Source organism: Dipodomys merriami, unplaced genomic scaffold (assembly GCF_024711535.1).
Source record: "Dipodomys merriami isolate MVZ:Mamm:240054 unplaced genomic scaffold, mDipMer1.0.p SCAF_7, whole genome shotgun sequence".
Lineage (NCBI taxonomy): Eukaryota > Metazoa > Chordata > Mammalia > Rodentia > Heteromyidae > Dipodomys > Dipodomys merriami.
The window spans coordinates 44,586,572-44,610,517 of NW_027206290.1; the positions used below are offsets into that span (position 1 = coordinate 44,586,572).

The window sequence follows — 23,946 nt, forward strand, 5'->3', positions numbered from 1 at the left end:
GGATGGATGAAAATGGATTGAAATGACACACTTGGTAGCAGAAGCCAGTGATTTACACCTGTAACCCTAGTTACTCAAGAGGCTGAGCTCTGAAGATTACAGTTTGAAGTCAGAGTGAGCAGATAAATCTGAAAGATTTTGTCTCCAATTAACCAGTAAAAAAGCTGGAGGTGAGGCTGTGGCTCAAGTGGTAGAGTACTAGCTTTCAGGAAAACACACACACACACACACACACACACACACACACACACACACAAGCTCTGAGTTCAAGCCCTAGTATGAGCACACACACACACACACACACACACACACACACACACACACACACAAAATTGGTGCCATCTTCAACCCTAGAAATTAAAAGCAGGCAATGATTTCATGAGGCTGGCAGGTGCCATACTTACTGTACTGTGAGTCATGGCTGAAGTTCTGGCATTCTATACAATGAATGGGCTACATTGCTGACAACATGGATGGAAGGCAAACTCAAATGGGATAAAGGGATTCATCTTTCAATAATAATTAGATCCCTTCAGCCTTGGGGTTCTCTGAAATATTGGCAAATCATAGGTGGAAGAGGGGAAGCTTGTGACTTAAGGAAATAATGTATTGGAGAGGTCAATTCTCTAAGCATTGGGGAGAAGAGATGAGGTTAAAGGAGACGAAAGAAGTCCCATAAACAATACATCTGGAAGGGAAGGCAAAGGAATAAATCCAGAAAATATGAAAAGTCACTTTGGTATGAGTTTTAATCTGTAGACAGCTTGAAGGAAATGGCTTGAACCATGTTGAAGGTTCTCCACATCAACTGAGAATGGAGTTATTCCATTTTCCTAACTCAAGGATTTGCAAAAAACATCATTCTCTAAATGATGAAGGAACTTGGTTTTCTATAAAGGTTTTCAATAAGGACTTTCATTTATTGAATTATTTCTACACGCTAGGTAACACGATAATTATTTTGCACTTTTTAATTTTATTGTGGTGCTAGTTCTGGGGTTTGAACTCAGGGTCTGGGCACTCTCCCTGAGTATTTTTGCTCAAGGCTAGTGTTCTGACACTTGAGGCACAGCTCTACTCTGGCTTTTTGTTGGGTAGTTAGAGATAAGACCCTCATGGACTGTTCTGCTGGCTTTGAATAGCAATCTTCACTAAGATCTGTCTTCTGAGTAGCTAGGATTACAGGTGTAAGTGATCAACACTCAGTTTTTTTATATATATTTTTTTTCTCTTTCATGAACTGCTTGATAGGAAAAAAAGTCTTGAGGCAGAGTCCATGGCTCTACATACAACGTTTGAAACTTGCTCCAGGATGGAGAGGATTGGCAAAGCCACCAGTCTCTGTCACTCATTAGACCTGGGCCAGCCCTGACCAAGGCTGGGGCAGAGGTAGAATGGCATTTTGCTTTCACAGAAAACAAAATGGTCATCGAGACAAAACACCCTAAAATATACATATTTAAAATATATGTTACAATGGTTAAGTAGAGAACCAAATTCAAGATAACATCCAATATATGAGTTATCATTTTTGTATGCCACTAAAGAAGAAAAAAGATTCAGAGATGAAAAAAGTAATTTTAGTGTGTACGCTGTTATAGGACTTGAACCCAGGGCCTGGCTGCTGTCCTTTAGCTATTTTGCTCAAGCTGGTACTCTACCTGCAAAAGTATTTTCCAACCAGGTGCTGGTGGCTCACGTCTGTAATCCTAGCTACTCAGGAGGCTGAGATCTGAGGATGTGGTTTAAAGCCAGCTCAGGCAGGAAAGTCCCCAGTTAACCACCAGAAAACCAGAAGTGGCTCTGTGGCTCAAGTGGTAGAGTGCTCACCTTAAGTTGAAATTCTCAGGGACAGTGCCCAGGCCCAGAGTTGAAAAAAAAGATATTTTTGAAAGTTCATATTAAAGTTAATAAAATATGATACAAAAATATGGCAACCTGGGATTCATGGAAAACCAAGGAAAATAAGTAATCATAATTGCATTTGAAGAAGGGTAAATACTTTTTTATATTTTAAAGGACCTGTAAATTTCCAAAATAGTCTATCATATGATATGAACAAAGGTTTTTTTTTTGTTTGATTTTTAGCAATTCAAGTTTTTTTTAAGTATACCTAATATTTAGTGAAAGTGGTGGTAATGTAAAGCTGAATAAAATGATATACTCTGTTAGCTGGCCAATAGCAACACTTCAGGTAGGTAATTTATAACTTCTTCAAATGGGGTTTCAGTATTGGTATCTGCTCACATTTCAACATTTATTGTATTGATTTTATAGATTTAAAAGCATAACAATACATTATGCCCTAATATAATATGAAGTTGAGTTCTTTGATAACTGTGGAAATAAAGAGAAATAATCAAATACATAAACAGTGATGCTTAAATATTCTACTCTCATTAAAAAAACATCAAATATGTATTACACAGTTTATGTAAAATGAGGCTTCTGTGGCAGTTTTTAAATTGGGAATGATTCTTAAAGATTTATGGGGCTTAGAGAGAATTGTGATTTATAAATATGAAAGAAAATCTCTCTAATTTTTTAAATTAAAAATTAACTTGTTAAGAAATACTTTCTTTAAGAATGTATTTGAGCAACATCAGTTTGGGACATTAGTTTGCTTATTTTTTTAACCCCAGTACCATGGCTTGAACTCAGGGCCAAGGAGCTCTCGTGTAGCTTTTTTTTTCCTCTCAGAGCTGGTGCTTTATCTCTTGAGCTATAGCTCCTCTTCCAGCTTTTTGTTGGTCAAGGAGATAAGGGTCTCACAGACTTTCTTGCCTGGCTGGCTTGAAACCATGACCCTCAGATCTCTGCATCCTGTGTAGTTAGGATTATAGATGTGAACCATAAGGCACCTGCCTGGACATATTTTGAAAGTACAAAATTATATATGGGAATATCCTCCACTGTTTCTACTTGGTAAGTTAAAACATATTTGTTTGGTCAGGAAGTTCTGGGACCCTCGGGATAATGCTCAAGATAGTGCCAAATTCTCATAAACGTGTTCAACCGTCCCTTTCCTTAGGTAGAATCAAACAAATTGACTCCTGGATTCATAAAACAAAAAACTGAAAGAGAAAAAAGATGGAAGGAAACCACAGAGCTCAACAAGTATTCACAGCTGTCTGAGTTCAACATTTCAACCCTGGATAAGCAGATTTATAATAACAGTTACCTTTAATTTATGGAAATTTGTATTATGAATAGCCCCCAGGACTTATGAAATTAATTAGAAAATAAAGCCAACCCTTTAAGTTAGAAAATTAAAAAGAATATAAATGATCTCAATCCCCCTCAAACAATTATCTCTGATAGATTCTGAGAAAACCTGATTTAATTATACTATGCAATTAAGTAATGCAAGTTGGGTTTTTTTTTTTTTTTTGCATTTTCTGGCTGATTGGAATCATACCATTTGAGAGCTAGAAAATTCTTTATCAAATACATTAGCCATCTCCCTTCCCAAAGGAAGAAACTAAAGTCCAAAGGCTTAGATTACAATGGACAGCAGGCAGATTACATATGGAGTAGTATGAAGAAACCCTTCAGTGCAATTCAATACACACCTTAAAAATGAATGACAAAGTCAAAGCCCAACAAAATAAGCACCAGGAAATAGGTACCTGCAAAGAGGGGTGGGGCTGTGGGGAAAAGAGGTAGATGACTGAAGCGGGAAGGCAGGGGTGAATGCATTCAAGTATCCAGAGTATATACTATAAAATTAAGAAAAGTAAGGGTAGGGGTGAGTCAAAGGGGGGTTGAAAGGGGTGACACTGATCAAGATGCATTTCAACTCCTTTGTACAACTATTTAAAGATAATAATAACAAAAATAAAACCCATTCAGGTCATAGATTTACTTATTTTTCTTTAATTGTATTTTATTTTATTGTAAAGATGCTGTACAGAGGGGTTACAGTTACATGAGTAAGGTAATGAGTATACTTCTTGATGAACATTGTTACCACCTCCTTTGTTTTTCTCCTACTATCCCTTCCCAAAAAAGCATGGCAGGAATTTACATTCAGGTCTGTTTCACAGTGGGTCCTAGCAGGAGATTGTCTAAAGTTATAAGGAGCAGGAAGGAGGATGAATAGGATTGAAGTAGTTTACTGCATGTATGAAAACAGAGCAATGAAACTTGTTGAAATTGTTTTAAGAAGGGAGAAGGGGATAGGGAAAAGTAATAGAGGAGAGTGGTTGGTTGAGCTATATTGTCAACATATATAGAAAAGTCACCAAAAATCCCACATAAAACAGATGGATGCTGATAAAATAATATACAATGAAAAGAGACTATATAAATTTTATATAAATTATATAGTTTAGAACTACTATATAATCATAAATAAATGATATGAAGACGGGTCATAACTTGGAACCCACAAAACTAAATCAAAATACACTTGAAATCTTGGATGCTCCTTGAACCTTACAGGAAACGCCATACATACTCCCCAAGTTAAAGCCACGATTGAAAGGAGGAAGGCTTCAGATCTAGTTCCTGAGAGTAAGAAAGCTAGAAGAGGAGGGAGTTAGTGTTCCGTTCTCATAGGTAAACTTACATCCACGTGGAGCCACAGCCCATGTCTCTCGCAGATGTCTGCTATTTCGTCCAGAGGATCGAAGGCACCCAGGACAGTGGTACCTGCCGTGGCACAGACAAGGAAGGGTTCGGCCCCCTGTGAGAAGGAGCCACACACAAAGACAATCGTCACTGTCAGCACAAAACTTACTCTGCAGTAGTAGTTTGATAAACACAAAAGGCAAAGCATCCAGAGACATACAAGAGTCTTAGGAGACAATTGTTAATTTAATGGGTGTTTTAAAAACTTCTACATTGTGCAGGCCCCTGTCATGGCAAACATGTTTAAGCAACTTTCGTCCTGACTCAATATGGAGCTTCATCATAATTGCTTTCATTTGCTTCCTCTAGAATTTTCTGTTCTGAAGATGACCCAGATAGAAAGTGAATAACTTTACAGTAATGGTAACCCAACATTCTGTAGGGTTCCTAACTCCTTCTTGGGGAAATGTCTGGGACTTCCATAATGTCAGCCTTCTCCTCCTTCTAGAAAACAAACAAACAAAAAGGAACAGACAGGAGGACAAACCCCTCAGCCCTGGGGTTTAAGGCAGGCAGGCAGGCTTGTCTACTTTTCTCCTGGTAAAGTAAGTTCAGTTACCAAGCCATAATATGCTCAGGTAGAGACTCAGTAAAATCTGAATCGGATTTTGACCTTGGCTACCTCACATGCAGCACCATGCCCAGGGTACTGCAGGGGAAATTCACTGCACCTGCTGGGAAGAAGAGCTTGCATTGCCCCTGCACATGGTTTTCACAGAGTCCGTGGTTGCAACTTGCAGAGTGAGCAGATGCCAGTGGAAAAATGGGAGCCAAGGGACTTGGCACAGGGAAGCTACCTTAGCCACGTATCTTAGTCCCATTAAGGGGCTTTGAACTAACCAAGTAGAGGAAAAATTGAGGAGATTGTTCCAAACATGTCAACACCAGCATGGCGGCAGTGATGTGGAATAATCTTGGAGGAAAACTTACAACCTTGAAGTTGTAAGGAGCACCTGGAATCCTAGGAGTCCAGTCCACCTGAGGAATCAGTGACTCCTGTCAGGTTATTATTTTACTCAGAAAGGCATTTTACCTCTATACAGCGTGTGATGCCATTTCCCCTTCAGTTTTACCGCAAAGTGTATTGGTATGACAATATATTTTAATATCCTTTGATGTCAGAGGTTGTTGTGTTTGAACCAAACTCATTCCAATTTAACTGACCTTTGACAGAAAGATGTTATTTCTCAACGGAAAGTGGGGCAGAACAAGACCACTTGGTCCCACATCTCCAAATTGAGATGCCCAGGAATCAAAGTGATGGAACATAATGAATCCAGTTGCCATCTGGGGAGACAGCTGTGACACAGAGGCTGGGGTCTACCCCCAAACCTCTCAGAGCCAGGTCAGGAGGTAGGTGACAAAGCCCCTGGAAAACCAGGGGCTTTGCAAATTCTTCCCTGTACTCAACCACAACAGATTAAGTCTTTATCATGTCAGTGACCTAAATGAAATGAGAACAAATTTACATCAATTATTGAAAGCATCAGTAAAAGTAATTTACTAAAACTGTTGAAAGTGTCTTTATGGCTGGGCTTTCCCTATGAACTGCCTGACATCTTGACAGTCTGAAGAAAACACCTATGCAAGCTAGGATAACTTACTAATGAATTTTCTTCACCTCTAAAAAAAAAATCTTGTTCTAAGCCCCGCACTCATGGCTCATGTCTGTAATCCAAGCTGCTTAGGAGGCTCAGATCTGAGGATCCTTGCTTGAAACCAGCCTAGGCAGACAAGTTTGTGAGACTCTTGTCTCTAATTGACCAGCAAAAAAGTGAAGTGGAGGTGTGATTGAAGTTGGAACAGCAGCCATGAGTGAAAAAGCCAAGTAAAAACAGGAGGCCCTGAGTTCAAACCCCAGTATTTGCACATACACAAAACAGTCTTGCCCAGGTATTAAACTTTTACAATTTAGATTTAACCTTCCCTATTTTTCTCAAATCTCTTGCTGTTAATAACAAAATTAAGCAAATCTAATATTGATTACAGGCTGTCAACAAGCTATACTCCCTAAAAAACTTTGTCATGGCAAACACACAAAAATACTTCCAAAGTATTCAATCATTACGCTAGTGTAGGCTTTCTTTCTTTCTTTCTTTCTTTCTTTCTTTCTTTCTTTCTTTCCTTCCTTCCTTCCTTCCTTCCTTCCTTCCTTCCTTCCTTCCTTCCTTCCTTCCTTCCTTCCTTTCTTTCTTTCTTTCTTTCTTTCTTTCTTTCTTTCTTTCTTTCTTTCTTTCTTTCTTTCTGTTGTTGGTCATGGGGCTTGAACTCTGGGCCTGGGTACTGTCCCTCAGCTCTTCAGCTCAAGGCAAGTGCTCTACCACTTGAGTCACAGCCCCACTTGTGGTTTTCTGGTGGTTTAGTGGAGATAAGAGTCTCACGGACTTTCCTGCCTGGGTTGGCTTTGAACCGCAATCCTCAGATCTCAGCCTCCTGAGTAGCTAGCATTACAGGCATGAGCCACCAGCACCTGGCTAATAATCACTTTCGAACTTCTGGTGGCTTGTGATCATCACTTCTTTATCAAGACATCAAAGAAAGGTCATGGGTTAAAAGTTTTTTTAAGTGAATTATCATCAGTCAAGGAGTTGAATCACAGCACTAAAAAATATATCACTGTGTTGGTCTCTATATCTGAAGCAATAAGAGTTAAAAGCTTGAACCAAAACAGCTAAGTCTAATCTACTGACAAAAATAAACTAGCCACTCTTAATATAGCAGAATGGATGCAGGCTTTGTTCATAGTAAATCCAGGCTTAAATATTAGCTGGCTTGAAAGAAAACTGGGAAGACAGGACAACTTTAAGCCTATTGCCCTACTTTTAAATGTGCCTCAAGCAATTTTTATTTTTCCAAGTTCTCAACTATAGAATTATGTCAGTTTTGTATGCTTTCATTGTCAAAACAAACAAAAAATGAGCACAGAATATAATAATGACTGCAGTAGAATAGAATCCATCATGCTAGAAATATGAATTGTTAATGATACTTTGAAATGGGAAGCTATGCTTAGGGAAGGCTAGGAATCTCACTATTTTGAAAATTGGTAAATGGGGGAAATATAAAACATTTATCCTGCCTTATAGGTGAAAACTACTTCCTTAGGGAAATCAAATAGGAATGAAGAAAGGATTTTCTTTGTAGTAGAATGCCTGTCAATCAAGAAAAGAAGAAATGAGAGAACAAATTATAGTATCACTTAATGGATTGACTGGTATGGACAATGATCATTGATGTCCGTAAAAGCCATGAAGTAAGTCAGGCACTGGTAGTTCACATTTTTAACTCTAGTTATTCAGGAGGCTGAGATCTGAAGGTCAAGATCCAAAGTCAACCTGAGCAGAAAAAATTTATGACAGTCTTTATCTCCAATTAACCAGCAAAAAGCTGGAAGTGGAGCTGGAAGTGGCTCAAGTGGTAGTGCACCGCTTCCAGGCTTTGAGTTCAAGCTCAGTATTGGCCCTAAAAAACAACCACAAAGTTAATTTTAAAAAGTCTATGATGTGAGAGGCTGCAATGAGGTGACAGTTAATAAATGGACCAACAATATCAGTGACAAATATCCTCACAAAGACCTAAAGTGGATGGAGGAAAAATGTATCCTTCCTAGTAGAACATACAACTTGAAGTTCTGGAGTCTAGGGATTTGATTTCCACATCCCAGACAATAGAACAGAGACTGGGAAGGACAGAGGCAGAGTCTAGATCCTTCCTACTACCTATAAAATGCAAATGTGGAAACCTCAATGGACCAATGAAACTGGTTTGACAAATGCTTTGGGGGAGAAAGTAGGAGGAAAGTTATGGGTTAGAAAAGGTTCAATGTACCTAGCAACCAAATGTCATGAAGGAACTTTGTTTGAAGACTTACTTAAATAAGCCAACTATTTATTTAAAGGACATGGAAGAAATTTTAATATAGACTGAATATTTAATGGTAATTAAAAGGGCTTAGTTTTCAAATATAATGATAGTATTATGTCTTATTAAAAACAAATATGGAGTCAGGCACTGGTGGCTCACACCTGTAATCCAAGCTATTCAGGAGCCTGAGATCTGAGGACTGCGGTTCAAAGCCAGCCCGGGCAGGAAAGTCCATGAGACTCTTATCTCCAATAAACCACCAGAAAACTGAAAGTGGCACTGTGGCTCAAGTGGTGGAGTGCTCGCCTTGAGCTGAAGAGCTGAGGGACAGAGCTCAGGCCCAGAGTTCAAGCCCCATGTCCGACCAAAAATCAAAACAAAAAAATATATGGACCAATTGATGCAAGGTTTGGGATTTGCTTCATGGCCATCCGGTGACGGCAGGAGGGGCTGGGGTGTAGGTGAAACAGGAAGTCACTTGATTACTGAAAATGATGGATGGGTGTGTGAAGGCTCATCATATTAGCTTTGTATGTGTTTGAAATTTTCTGTAATGAAAAGTTTAAAATTCAAAAATAAATGAAAAACATATAGGTGGGGTGGGAAAAAGAATAAGAGAGGACTGGAAGCAGAAATAAAGAAGTAGAAGGGGATAAGGGAGGAAGAAGGAAGGCACTAAGAGTAGGAAAGAGAGAAGGAAGCAGGCAGGAGTAATACAGATCATTCAACAAAGAGCACTCAGCACTGTTCACCAGCAAGCATTAATGATGTGAGCATTCTTTCTTTTATAGCCACTTCTGTGGAAAAAGATGAAACTCAATCAATGCCTATGGTTCATAGCAAAACAAACTCCTCCCAAGCATTTGGCTTTCACCCTGAAGTCAAATAAATATGATAATCTAAACAATCAGACAAGTATCAAGTCTACATAGCATTACACTATTAAAATTTTTTTAAGAAAAATATAGATTTAATAATATACATTCTAAGGTAATAACTTCACAATAGAGCCAACCATGATGACTCATGCTTTTAATCCCAGGTAGTTTGGGAGATAAAGATGGATCATGATCTGAAGCCGACTGTGCAAAAATTGAGTGGGATTCTATCTCAAGAAAGCAATGCAGGCATTGTCTTGCATGCCTGTAATACCAACTACTTAGGAAGCAGAAGTAGGAGAATCCAGCTCCAAGGCAAGCCCAGGAAAAAGCATGACAACTTGTCTGAAAAACAAAGTAAAATCAAAGGCACTAGGGATGTAGCTCAAGTAACAAAGAACTGGACTAATACAATTAAGGTTCATGCTTCCATTTCCAGAAATACAAAAGAGAGAAACAGAGAAAAAGACAGAGGTAGAAACAGAGACAGAGACAAAAAGAAAGAAAATACATCACAATGATAGTAGATTTTTAATGTATAGACTCCAGAAGAAATACAACAATCTATCATGACTCAGAATGAGGTGCCTTTCATGATTTTTTTTCAAAAAGATACAAAAACTATAATATTATTACTTACCACAAAACCAAACAGAAACAAAGCAAAAAGAATCCTTGCTTCTTAGCAAGTGAACTTCTATGAGAATGGGCACTGGCTGACTTTTCAGTATAAGAACCGAACTTTTTCCTTTCTGTGGGTGCATTTGAGTATTGTTACCTATCAGGAAGTTCTGGGGAAGTATCTGCAGCTCTGAGAGCAGAGGATGAAGCTGAAGATAGGAGAAGCAGAGCAGTAGTGTACCCCATCTAGAGTCTGTGGGTCTCAGAAGCAAAAGTGGCTAGCGCAAAATAATGAACCACTTTTTCAAAGCAGGTGAGGGGTCAGGCTTACTGGATTATAGCAGGTAAACGGGGATCATGCTTTGGCTTCTCAGCTTTCATTGGTTCTAGAAACTAATGAAGACAAGACATTCTGCCATCACTGACTAGGCCCAGGACCAATCAATATAGGTGGCTGTAACAGAGAGGACTAAGGGTTAGAAGCAGATGGGAGGATGGTTTGATCAAGAAATCGAAACTTTTAGGTGTCAATGACTCATGCCTGTAATCCCGGCTACTTAGAAGGCTGAGATCTGAGACTCATGTTCAAAGCCAGCCCTGGCAGAAAATTTTTGAGACTTGTATCTCCAGTTAACAAGAAAAAAAAAAGCTAGAAGTGGAGCTTTACTTAAGTGGAAGAGTACCAGCTATGAGAAAAAAAAAAAAAAGCCAAGGAATAGTGTGCCCAGGCCCTACAATCAAGCCCCTCCACCCCCACACACATACAAAGAAAAAAACGAAAAATAAATCATTCAAATCTAGAACTGTCCTGAAGGCAGCCAGACACACATATTTAGATTCCATAAGGAAGAGTTTTTTCAGAAGAACATGAGAACTGTCTAGGTTCATCTTTAGGACTTGCTCTAGCCAAGAGTGCTGAATATGATTATGCTAGTATTTTACTTTATTTTTTTAACCATCTCTGATCATCTGAGAATGAGAACATCCAAGAACAGAACCTAGAGAGTCAATACGTGGAAATAAAAGATCTGTAAACATATTTTCCTGTTTTCAACCCCAACACACTTTCTCCTCTCTCCCCACAGAACATTGGCTTTTGATGGATTGCATTCTCTTCCTTTAATTCATTCATATTCTCTCCCACTCTCTCTCTCTCTCTCTCTCTCTCTCTCTCTCTCTCTCTCTCTCTCTCTCTCTCTCTCTCTCTCTCTCTCTCTCTCTCTCTCTCTCTCTCTCTCTCTCCTTGCTCTTTCTTGTTCTCACCCCTCTCACCTCTTTCCTGGCTTTCCAGATTTGCTTCTCCAGCTCTTCAGGTATCATTTTACCTCTAAGGAATACAGATTTAAGACTTTCAGTTACATTCAGGATTTCCACAGGCAAAAGAGTACTGTTTTTTAAACAGTCTGAATTCTCCCTCCCCCCACCAGGCTTCCAGATCCTGTCCCAGTTACCTTCCATCTGTTTCCACAAAGCACACGTTCTGCGTACCAATCCCAAGGAAGGAAGCTGCCTTCTTCATGGAGTAATGACACTGAATTGAAGGGGGAGGGGGAGGGAGACAGTTGAATGCAGGGCACAGAAAATGCATCACTGATCATCTAAATGGTATGTGCCCTTGTAGTTCAATACATCTTTGGAATATGACTAAATAATACAGTGACTGAGAACTTTGATCCTGGGTCAGAGAATCAGGGTTGATGGGATATTGGATGAATGACACACTCTCAGGGCCTGGGTTGCTCATCAGTAATTGTCAGCACCTGTTGCCACCAGCTCACCATGGAATGAACAGGTTAACCTATACGAAAGACTTAACGTATGGAACAAACTTGGTCACTGGAAGCTGTTGTTTTGCAAAACATTTGAGAAAAGCTTCTTTCACTACTTTTAATAAGTAAGGCTGAACATTAATGGGAACTTAGAATCTAGTCCACTGCTGACTCAGAATCCCCTAGGGAGACAGCAAGACTTGGACTGGAAGATTGCAATCACAGACTGAAGAAGAGTTTAATTATTTCCAAGAGCAAACAATGGGTTCTAAATGCTGATAAGATACAGGACTAATCTTATTTAACGCTGCATGCAAAGCTGAAATTAAATATATAGGAAAGTGGCTAAAACCACAAGAATGAAAGTAATATTAATTTATAAACAGTTGCATTCGTCAGCCATGGCATTATGAATGGGGCTAATAGAAGTTTCTAGAATTATTGGTTTGGCCTCTTTCACTGGCAAAAAGCAGTCCAGACTTCAGATTGTTGCCCTCCCCCACACCATCATGTGGAACTCATAAAATAATTAGCATTCAAACATTGGAGATGCCATTCTTTATATATTAGTGAGGACAGGTGGTCAATTAATTCTTTGTCATGCCAGAAAAATGAAGGTGCTAAAGGATATTATTGTACCCAAAAAAACCTTTGTAATTTAATTTTGTAGGTATGAATACATTAGAAGAGTACTCATGCCTTCATACTTGACTTGATATATTCCCTCCAATGTGGTAATTTTCTTCATTCTTTTGTCAAGGGAGTTTTATTGGAAACTTTTTTTAACTCTGTAAAAATAGGATGCAGAAGTAATACCATCACAGAAAAAAGAATGAAGCCATCTTAAATAATTAATTTCCAGATATCAAATAGCATCCATCCAAACTGCCTGCAAGATGCATCTATTTCATTTATGTCACAAGAACATATGCACGTTGAGGAGTGATAATGTACACAAAAAAGTGTAATTAATTCTCTACTTGCTACATCAGCCTACTCTGTCTAGCTGGAGGTAACAGACCTGACACAGCTAAGATGATAGAGTTAAGGTAAATTACTTCTCACTAGAGATTTGTACTGTGCCAATCAAACAGTTATTGATTTCTTCATGATAAATACTACCTGCTTCTCACTGCCCTCTGACTAGAAGGGAAATCACAGCTCTCTTTCCCTAAGCAGCAGCAAAATGCTTCCAACCAATAGATATGCTGAATAAAAACCTTATAACCAGAGAAGGAATGACTTCAGTGAAACTGTTTAAGTACCTCATGGCAAAGTACAGCCCAATGTCATTCTCAAATGGATAGAGACTGATAAAAAGTCTACAGTACTGAAGCTTAAACATCTGAGAGCATCTGAGAAGGAAAAGGACCCTGGAAGGGGATGAAAGAAAAATGGGCGATGCTTCAGACATGCTGAGTAGTTTCAAGGAAAGAAAACCTAGAAGGCTGGAATTCAGAAGGAGCAACTGCATTTAGAAACAAATGGTGTTTGTTCCCAACATTGGCAAAAGATAAGTAAGTCTGTGTAAGGCCCAACCTCAGATCTACAGAAAGCTCCATAATCTCGGCAGGTGTTCATCTCTATAAGGATAAAACATCAAGCGCTCTCACAAAGGGCAACACTGAGTTGAAGTTTTACTTCCTGGTACCTGAGAGGATGTTTTGTCTATGACTTTGACTTTCTCCTCAAGAGGATCCTGTGCCCTGGACATTGGATTCCATCTTTTGCTGACTGTTTTCATGTTGAACTTCACGAACAGATACAGCAGAGCTACCAAATGTCACAATAGAAATATCCAGAGGATTTCTCCAAGAATGCATAACTGTTTCCATTCCTGAAGAGTCCAGAACTAGAATCTGGATAAAACAACCTGCAGCCTCATGATCTGCAAGAGGTCCTATGGCACACATTAGCCTGTTAGGAAGGCCTGAGCTACCTTTCTAAGGCGCAAGGAATGATGAAATACAACCCAAAGATAGGCACCCTAGAACTCCAGGCCCTGGGGAAATAAAAATGATTCCCACAGGTCAGTAAGAGTTTCTTTTAGATCCTCACCTTGTGGTTGCAAAGGCCACTGTTTTATTCTGATGCTAAAGATAATTTGAATCTTAGGTTTGATGGACACCCCTAAGATGTCTACATTCCCAAGAAATGCATGCCATAGTGCTGACCAAGTCATCAATTATTACTTTTCTCCAAAAGTTTCCTTCTTTTTCCTAGTCACACCTTTAGTGTGAGGGCATGTATTATACATTTGATGGTACGAACTAGAGTTTGGGTGGTCTGGAGAAGCAAAAAGCCAAAAGATCCACCTGTTCAAGTTGTCAAGGACATAAGCTGTGCATAGACCAAACACTTCAAAGAAACTAATGGAAAGAGTAGCAAAAAGACTATCATAAAAGATAAGGTAAGACTATTTCTTTGATTATATATATGTATATTTCTTTGATTTTATATATAAATATACATTTATATATATATATATATATATATATATATATATATATATATATATATATATATATATATAAAATCAAAGAAATATACCCAGGTCCTGGGTACCATCACTTAGCTTTTTCTGCTCAAGGCTGACATTCAACTGCTTGAGCCATAGCTCCACTGGCTCTTTGGTGGTTAAATGGGGATAAGAGTCTCATGGATTTTCCTGCCCTGACTGGCTTTGAACCTCTATCAGCCTCATGAGTAGCTAGAGTTACAGGTTTGTGCCACCAGTGCCCAGTTGATACTTTCTTTAGCTAAGTAATGGATAAATTATTGGTAAACACACAGTAATAAAGTATCTTCAAAGAGCTGGAAATGATTGAGCTACAAAGTGGGGTCTAGATGAATGGGGTAGACATGAGATTACAGCATGTTCCCAAGGTAGATTTTTCCCCCCCATGGAATTTCCATTCCATTTCTGGATTTTTTGGCTTCAACTTGAAATGGCTTATTAGCACAGGATATATGAAGCCTTTTTTTGAAACTGGAAAAAGAGTCACTTAGTTTTGTTCTCACAATCACATGAAAATTCAGTCTCCTCACTGCCCTATTCACCATCACTCCTGTGCCACAATTCAAGAATCTCATGTGCTTCCAGTCTCCATGAAAGCATACCTCAGCGCCATGTGGAAGACAAAGTCACCATAAGCAACTCCTGCACCAGCCATTGCTCAGCCATACTCTGTATTGGCAAGGCTGACCTATCCAGTTGTCTTGAGACTTGTAAGCATGAATTCAAAGTTAAATTTCTAAGCTACTGAGTTTGAGGATAAGGTATTAAATACAAAGGTTTACAGATATAGGTTTTTATCTATCTATCTATCTATCTATCTATCTATCTATCTATCTATCTATCTATCTATCTAAGAGATGTAGAGACTATCAGCTTATCAAAGGTTACTGAGGTCGTTAGAAAATGAACTTGATCTGGGAAGCCTAGCTCCATGTCAGTGCTTTTAGCTATACTTGACCTTGAATTTATTGCAGGTAAAATAAGAGATAGGAGCTCCTCTGTGTGTGTGTGTGTGTGTGTGTGTGTGTGTGTGTGTGTGTGTGTGTGTGTGTGTGTGTGGTTGATTATTACTCAATATCTCCTCATGCTAGCCAATCAAAGTGAATTTACAAGGAACTGAGAGGAGAAAACATCTCAGATCAGCAGTGATGATTTGAGTTCTAATAAACACTCAAAGAAAAAAAAAATACTTTCAAGTGAAATGTTCTTTCCTTAAAATGTTACAAACTACGCATTTTAAGTAAAGTAGAAATTGGAGTTCAGGGGTGTTGCTTCCAACCTCATCAGGATCTCTCCCGGAATGCAAATCTAGATTATACTCAGGCATATTAATCACATGTGGATAGGTGAAAGTCACAGCAAGACTGATCAAATAAACAAGCTTTTTAAAATAATGCATTCTCAGCTAAAGCAATGTATCTGTCAACAAGAAGACTATTTTACCTCTGCAGATGTGAAAAGCATGAATCTTGGCAACCCAGACAGCCCCTTCTCTTTAACATCAGGACAATATTTGTATCTAGCTAAATTCATTGCATACATATTGGACACTGAACCTCCTGCAAAAACAAAATTAAAATGTCATATTTATTACATGAAGATTTAGCACTCAAAGCACCAAATGTAATGCAAAACATGAATGGTCAGAATTCTTCTAGTCACTTTGAAATTCATCTAAATACAACCCCTCATTACTCTTAATGCTCCTCTTACCCACTGCTTAATCTCTAATTCTAGAACTTTTCCATCTTAGCAAAGATGGAAATTTCTGCTCTATTCACTCATTCCAGTTTTTTTCTGAACTAAAAATTTTAATCTAAGAGCTCCAGATTTAGTAGCCAATGATCCAGAGTTAAGTCTTTTTTTCATCTGTTGTCTACACAATAAAATTGAAACAATAGTACCTGTTTATCGTTGGCTCTACAAAAAGGATTATAAGATAAATGTGATTTGGGAACCTTCTCAAATAAAACTGATTGCAAATATTGAAGGATTTATCCTTGTCTTTCCAAATTCTCAATAGTAGAAAACTTCATTTATATTAGATTTAAATCTGAGATTATAGATATGTAAGTACTAAAATGTAGACATCTCATTCATTAAGTATGCATGCCACTGAATTAGCATTATGCAAATTATGATCATTTTAGAGAAAGTGCCAGCTACAGGCTTACCAGGTAGCATTTTTTTAATGTTTAACTTTGTATACTGTGTAAGTCTGCAAGGAGTTTTCCCTCATAGGAATACATTTTTAGATGCTCAGAGTGGATGCAGGATAGAAGTAACTGTTTGTACTCACCTGGGTTAAATATTCCATCGCCTTCTTTCCAGCCAATAAATTCAATCATTTTCTTCAAAACTGCTTCTTCCACTAACAGAAACACTGGGGACACCTCATACGTATAACTAGACAGATATAAAAAACACTTCACTTCTATGACTGCAGTCCAAACATCCCTTCGGTGTCCCAAGAAATATAGAGCAAGTTTTATTTCAACCAGTGGACACAGAAGTGTAGGTAGTCCTTGGAAATTTATCCATTGGAATAAATGGATATGGAATAAATGGATTACTTCCCTCAGTGACTGTCCTAGTCATAATTAGATGACTACTCTAAAGGCTCGAGGCCTTAGGGATATGCAAGTCACTTCCAGTTTAGAAGACATCTTTAATTCCATGGGAGAGAAAAATGCAGGACATTGGGATTCTGTGTATCAGACATGGGCAGTTGGCATTCCACTCTGCACATGCTCTGACTACTGTACTGGGTGCTGATGCCAAAGAGTAGTTGTTGTCTTGGTAACCAGGTTAGTATTAGGTTACTACTCTGAACACACTAACAATGCTAAAGCCTAGCCTACACGGAGGCCACCTGTTCTGAATTCCACCTTCCTCTGCTGTACTCTTGTTCCATACAGATGGACATATTCTATGAGGCATCTCTTATCCTGTGATGCTTTTATTACCAATCTCTGTCCCAGTCCGCTGTCACTGAAGGACTTACTGGCACCAGAGAACTATGTTGGCTCTGTTAAGATGGACTCAGCTTCAGGGAAATGCCTGTCCCAAGGCTAAAGTCTTTCCTGTACCTTTGACCCTGGATGATGGGTCACTGCAAAGATGTCCGAGGGCCAGCAGTGATAGGCAATAGGCTTAGACATACAAACCATCTTCTTCCATGTCCCTCATATGGACCGCAAGAGTAACCCTTAATAATCAGCCTGTCTACTGAAGTCTACCTCAAATACCTTCCCAGGGATACCAAACGGTTGCATCCAGTTCTCTTGGATATCTTAAATTCACTGCCAACTCAAACACCTGTCGTTGCAAATAAACTTCTTGACACTGTCTCATCCCCTGGCCCCCTCATCTAGTGCTTCCTATGTCAGTGAAAGTCCACAGACACAGCAATGAACTTCTGGAACCTAAACAGTATCTCAGAAACCACCCACTTGTCCTATTTCCAAGGCCCAACATATATCTAGATTTTTTTAATGTTTTATCTTCTAAACTCACATTTTTCCTATTCTTTCTCACTTCCATCTAAGTGAAAACTACCTGACTAAGGAAGCAACATCCTAGTGGGCCCCCTCCAATATACTTGCCATAATTTTTAGAACAAATTAATAACAAATGTATTAACAAATTTCATCAAATGACTAGAAATCTCCAGTGGCTTCTCAATGTATCTGGAATAGTTGAGGTCCATGAGGCCCTGAACGCCTGGCTTTTCTCCATCTCTCCCCTTGTGTCCTCTACTCCACTCCACTACTCCGTTAGCTGACCTTTCAGTTCATTGTGTACAGCCTGCTGCCTCCCACTATGGGACATTGGGGTATGCAGTTACCATTACGTAGAACTCATTTGTCTTCTTTTTCAGCTCATACTTGTCAGTTTTTTAAGAGACGATGTTCCTGAACTCCCAACTAGGAAATCTGTTCTTATTTATAGTATAGGGCAACTCTCCATTGCATAAGAGTGAGAATTTCACATTAATTTTTATATTAATACCATGTGCCTCGATTGTCTCTTTCTTTCACTAGATTCTGTGCTTCACAAGGGAGAGTCAAGGTCTATTTAAGTCTCTAATGTTTAGTAATGGCACAGCTTTGCCTCCAGGAATGAATGGAAAACAGCTTAAATCATTTTCTTATTTCCTAAATGGAGATGGTGATGCTGCTGAACCAGTTCATGAAAACAGCCTCCACCAAACAGCTCCTCAACTACTGCTTGGTGGCCTAAGACTACCCATTATTAATGGTAAAAGAGCACAAAGAGCACAAAAAAAAGCACAAAAAACATAGATGAACATTTGAGAAATAAAATGTCATCTGCTTAGAAAGAAAGCATCTCTAACCCATATTCCCAGTGAAATTCCAGTTACACGTCACTTACATACTGGGGTTCAGTGCTTCCGTCATGAATCGAGCCACCAAGGAATAATAATCAAGGCCAGCATACAACTGGTTAAAAAATCTTGGGTGATCTATAAATTTAAAATAAGATATTCAGCTTCCAAATATTAAACACCAAAATGACTAATAATCCAACTAAAATGGACAAATGAACAGCTTTCAAAAGAAAAAGTACAAATAGCTAATGAATACATTAAAAAAAAAATAACAGTTAAGCTCCAGTGGCTCACTATCTACTCAGGAGGCTGAGATGAGGATCACAGTTCAAAGCCAGCCAGGGCAGGAAAGTCCATGAGACTATTATCTCCATTAAACCACTAGAAAACCAGAAGTGGCACTGTGGCTCAAGCGGTGGAGTGCTCCCCTTGAGCTGAAGAGCGCAGGGACAGTACTCAAGCCCAGAGTTCAAGCCCCATGACCGAGAACAAAAAAAAAAAAAAAAAGACACAGATTCCATCTCACCCCAGTCAGAACGGCCATCAACAAGAAAACAAACAACAACAAATGCTAGTGAGAATATGGAGGGAAAAAAAAATCCTCATACATAGATGATTGTAGTAAATTACTATAGCCACTATGGAAATCAGTATAGTGTTCTCTGAGAAAGCTAATAGTAGAATTTCTATATGATACTGCTATGCCAATCCTGGGCATATCTGAAAGAAAATAAGTCAGCTTATAATCAAGATAGCTACACACCCATGTTATAGCAGCACTATTTACAATTGTCAGATATGGGGTCTATCCAACAACAGATAGTGGATAAAGACCTGTGATATATAAACACAATTCAGCCATGAAGAAGAATGAAATTCTGTCATTTGCAGGAAAGTAGTAAATGGAACTAAAAATCTTTATGTCAAGTAAAACAAGGCAGATTGAGAAAGACAAATATCATATGTTGTCTCTCCTATGGAAAAGTTAGTTTTTAGAAATTTAATTTTTAGAAATGAATGCCAATTTGAGGCGATGTGTGGGGTTGGGATAGATGGGGAGCAGAATGCTGGAAGGGGTGACACTGACTAACAGGCATTATACGTATAAATCACCATGTTGAATTGCAATCCCTTCATACAACTATTAAAAGATAATTTTAAAGTAAAGTACAAAAATAAATAAATGACCGGAATGATAAGCAGGCTCTGTTTGGAGCTGGATACCAGCAGGAGGAGAAAGAGTGAAAGGAAAGAGTGAAGGAGGGTGAATGTGGTTGAAGTCCTTTATACACAGGCATGAAAACAAAGTAATAAAAACTAACAATGTTCTTTTCAGAGGAGTGAGTGAGTACCCAGTAGAATAATAGAAAGGGTATATTTGATTAGGGTGTACTGTATGTATGTAGGGAAATAGCACAATGGAACCTCTTTCTACAACTAATATGTACGATTAAAATGTAAAAAGAAAACACACACAAGGCACTAAGTTTTCACCTGTATAGTAATCACAAACAAAACAACCTGTCATCTGGGTACCAGTGGCTCATACTTGTAATCCTAGCTCCTCAGGAGCTAAGTTTGAAGCTAGCCTGGGCAGGAAAGTACCTGAGATTCTTTATCTCCAATTAACCAGCAAAAAGGCTGAAGTGGAGTTGTCGTTCATATGGTCGAGCATCATCCTTGAGTATAAAAGCTAAGCCAGGAAGCAAGGCCCTGAGTTCAAGCCCTAGTACTGTCACAAGACAAACTTGTTGATAAGGCAATAACATAAATGAAGCTGTTATCCAGGAGAGAGTATCCGTAGTGTGATTCTACTCATGACATTCAAACTCAGAAAAGCCACAAGTGGAGCTCCAGGGGAAGATTGCGGATGCCCTAGAGAAGGCGCTGTGGTGGACAGAGGCTGAGGGACTTTTGAGTGCTAGAAATGAGTGAAGATGGTCTGTGTGATGATTTGTGGAATGACACACATGCGGTTCACTGAGCTAAGTGCTTCAGATTTATACATGTTATTGACTATAAGTAACACCTCAATTTTAAAAATATTCAAAACATGGTTACATAAAAGAGAAACAAAACTCCTTCATGAAGCACAATGCTTCTAAGTAAAACATGCATGCCTTCTTTTGAGCTTTGCTGTATCCTGTTTGTCTTTCTTGCTGCACCCACTCTTTTTTTTGTGTGTGCTGGTACTGGGGTTTGAACACAGGGCCTGGGTGCTTTCTCTTAGCTTTTTCACTCAAGTCTGGCACTCTACCACTTGAGCCACAGCTCCATGTGTAGCTTTTTGGTGGTTAATTCCAGGTAAGAGTCTCAGGGGACTATTCCTGCCTGAGCTGAGTTTGAAGAACGATCTTCCAATCTTAGCCTCCTGAGTAGCTGGATTACAGGTGTGGTCAACCAGCACCCCAAAACTCTTCCATGAACCACACATTCAACCAGAACCCTTGAGAAATGGATCTGACTATGTCTGTCCAGTGCTGCTGTCTGCTGCCTTTGTTTTCTAAAAATATTAATTAATTTCCCTCCTGTTAGATGCACTTTACTCTCCTACAGGAGTCGCTCTGAGATGGCATCCACAAATGACCTTCGTATGTTTTTGATCCTGGGCCACATGACAGTGTAGAAGTGACATGTGACTTGCTATACAACTTACATATAATTTTTTGGGTGGGTGCTAGTACTAGGGCTTTAACTCAGGGGCCCAGAGTTCTCACTTTTGTCCCCCAGCTTATAGCTGGTGCCCTACCACTTGAGCCCCATCTCCATTTCTGGCTTTTTTTTTTTACCAGTCCTGAGATTTGAACTCAGGGCCTGGGTACTGTGCCTGAGCTTCTTTTGCTCAAGCATAGCACTCTACCACTTGAGCCACAGCGCCACTTCTGGCTTTTTCTGTGTATGTGGTAGTGAGGAATAGAGAACCCAGGGTTTCATGCATGCTAGGCGAGCACTCTACCACTAAGCCACCTTCCCAGCCCCAATTTCTGGCTTTTTGTTAGTTAATTGGAGATAAGAATTTCATGGATTTGTTTGCTCAGGCTGATTTTGAACCAATATCCTCAATTCTCAGCTTCCTGACTATCTAGGATTTCAGGAGTAAGTCACCAGTACCCTGTTTACATATACTTTCTGATTTGGCTTATTTCAAACACAGCCTCCTTTCAAGAACCCATGTCAAATTCCAATTGTCTTATTTTTTTCTCATGGAAAAAGTCTCATAAAGGTTCTTGGCTTTGTACAGTATAAACATTGCTACACAATAACAGACTAACTGGCTTGGCTTGACATTCAAGCTAGTGATTATTTTAGCATTTTGGAAGCACTTAACTAGTGACCCTTTGATACAAATTATAGAATTCAGTGTAGTGTTCTCCCTTTCCCCCTCTCTCTGCCTCTCTGTCTCTCTGTCTCTCTGTCTCTATCTCTCTGTCTCTCTATCTCTCTCTGTCTCTCTCTCTCTGTCTGTCTTTCTCACCCACTCTTGTTTTTACTTTCTGCTCACCCTCGCCCCTCTCTCCATTCTCACCCTCTTTCTCAACACCAATAGATCAGGAAAAAGAGCTCCAGAAAAAAACAAAGCTCAAAAGAAAATATCTTTTCCATTAAAACATAGAAAACTCTCTCTCTCATCTGGCAAAGGAAGCCAGACTTTGCCACAAGTAATTTTAATAAGATTTTTTTAAGTTCTGTGTTAATTTATGATTGATTTCCATGGTAACGTTATGGAAAATAACCAGTAAACCAAAAAATCTACTGCATTAAATGTCATTCTCCACTTCTGACATGCACTATAATAATAAGATATGTATCTCTGCTTTTGAAACGCTGAATTTTTTTGAAACGCTGAATTTTTTTTGAAACACATATAAGTCTTTCCCAGGGGAACCTAATCCAATTATTTGTAGCCTGATTCTATGATACTTTTTCACTAAATTTAGTCCAGTGTCAGAATTCCCAAAGTGTAATGCCTGCATAGTTTTAAGTAATGGATCACCTTCACAACACACTAAGACATGACTTCTTTTTTTCAGGTACTGGGCCTTGAACTCTAGACCTCATGTTTACTAGGCTGACATTCTACTACTTAAAGTCACACCACCAGCCCTTTTGGCTGGCTATTTTTGAAATGGAGTCTCACAAACTTTTCTTCCTGGGTTAGGCTCAAACTGTGATCCCCCAAATCTTAGCCTTTGAAGCAGTTAGGATTATAGCTGTGAGCCATCTGTGCCCAGCTGAGACATGAATGTTTTGGTAAGTTACTCTCTCACGGTTAAGACTTGTTCTCTAGGTGAATAGGGCACTTTAGTCAAACATTGCATTTCAGTGTGTGGCTGACATCACATCAGCATATTCACAAGAAATGATAGTGGTTGTGGGTTACTGTGAGGCATTCCTGCAAAATTTGCCACATACTCATTTTTCTTACATCTGCCTTGAGTACTTTTTGTCCTACCAGATTTGATAGACTAATTTAGTAATTAGCAACTGCCAAGAGTTAATCCATGTCTCCTGAATAAAAATATTCCTACTTATATGAAAAACACTCTCTAAGCCAAGCATGATGTTACACATCTATAATATCAGCTATGTAGGAGGTATCAATAGGAGGATCACAATCCAAGATGGCTCCCAGTCAAAAGTATAAAACCCTTTCTGAAAAATAAAGTAAAAAGAGATAGGGTAGTAGCTCAAGTAGTTAAAATGCTTGCCTAGCAAGTATAAGGCACCGAATTCAAACTCCAGTACTATAAAAATAAAAATCAAAAATTATAACACACCAACAGTTTTCCTATCTATACATCATAGCCCTTGGTGGGAAAATGGAATTAGGGATTAAATGGACTATTGCAAAAACATCAGAATCTCTACTTTTTTTTTTATCCAGGCTTGGTATCCCATAAAGATTTTCTTAGCTTTATGAAAAGTGCCAGGGCTTGTCAAGAACACCTCAGGGAGTAAGCTGGAGTTCTTACTGGTTTTGACACTGAAGTGGATGATATCTTGGCAGAGTTTCAGGAGCCGGTCATGTGGCTCTCCGGTGTCCCTCATCTCCAAGTCCAGGAGTTGTCTCAGTTGTTCAGGAGGCTGCCATTCACACACCTGGAGGTTGAGCACAACACACTGTTAACCACACACCCAGTCCAGCCCAGGACAGAGAAGAAGTAAGCAGCTGGGACTCAACCTTATGAAGCTCCAGATAGTGGGAGACACAAAAAGAGCTATAACATAGCACAGATATCGATGTGACCAGTGAGGGGGCATCTGAGCTGGGCATGGCCAGAGAAGGACTACTGGAGGGCCCATGTCAGAGTT

The 23,946-nt window shown here is 39.1% G+C and overlaps 1 protein-coding gene across 1 annotated transcript in view; it reads right to left on the minus strand.

Annotated features, from left to right (window-relative positions):
• Positions 1 to 23,946, minus strand: part of Gadl1 (glutamate decarboxylase like 1) — a 215,218-nt gene that overhangs the window by 140,270 nt on the left and 51,002 nt on the right. Inside the window, exons 3-9 of the mRNA XM_070007528.1 lie at positions 23,607 to 23,733; positions 18,678 to 18,768; positions 16,582 to 16,688; positions 15,726 to 15,841; positions 11,447 to 11,526; positions 11,268 to 11,322; positions 4,571 to 4,687 (exon numbers count right to left, since the gene is read on the minus strand). Of these exons, the coding sequence (XP_069863629.1) occupies positions 4,571 to 4,687; positions 11,268 to 11,322; positions 11,447 to 11,526; positions 15,726 to 15,841; positions 16,582 to 16,688; positions 18,678 to 18,768; positions 23,607 to 23,733 (693 nt within the window). The remainder of the gene's footprint in view (positions 1 to 4,570; positions 4,688 to 11,267; positions 11,323 to 11,446; positions 11,527 to 15,725; positions 15,842 to 16,581; positions 16,689 to 18,677; positions 18,769 to 23,606; positions 23,734 to 23,946) is intronic.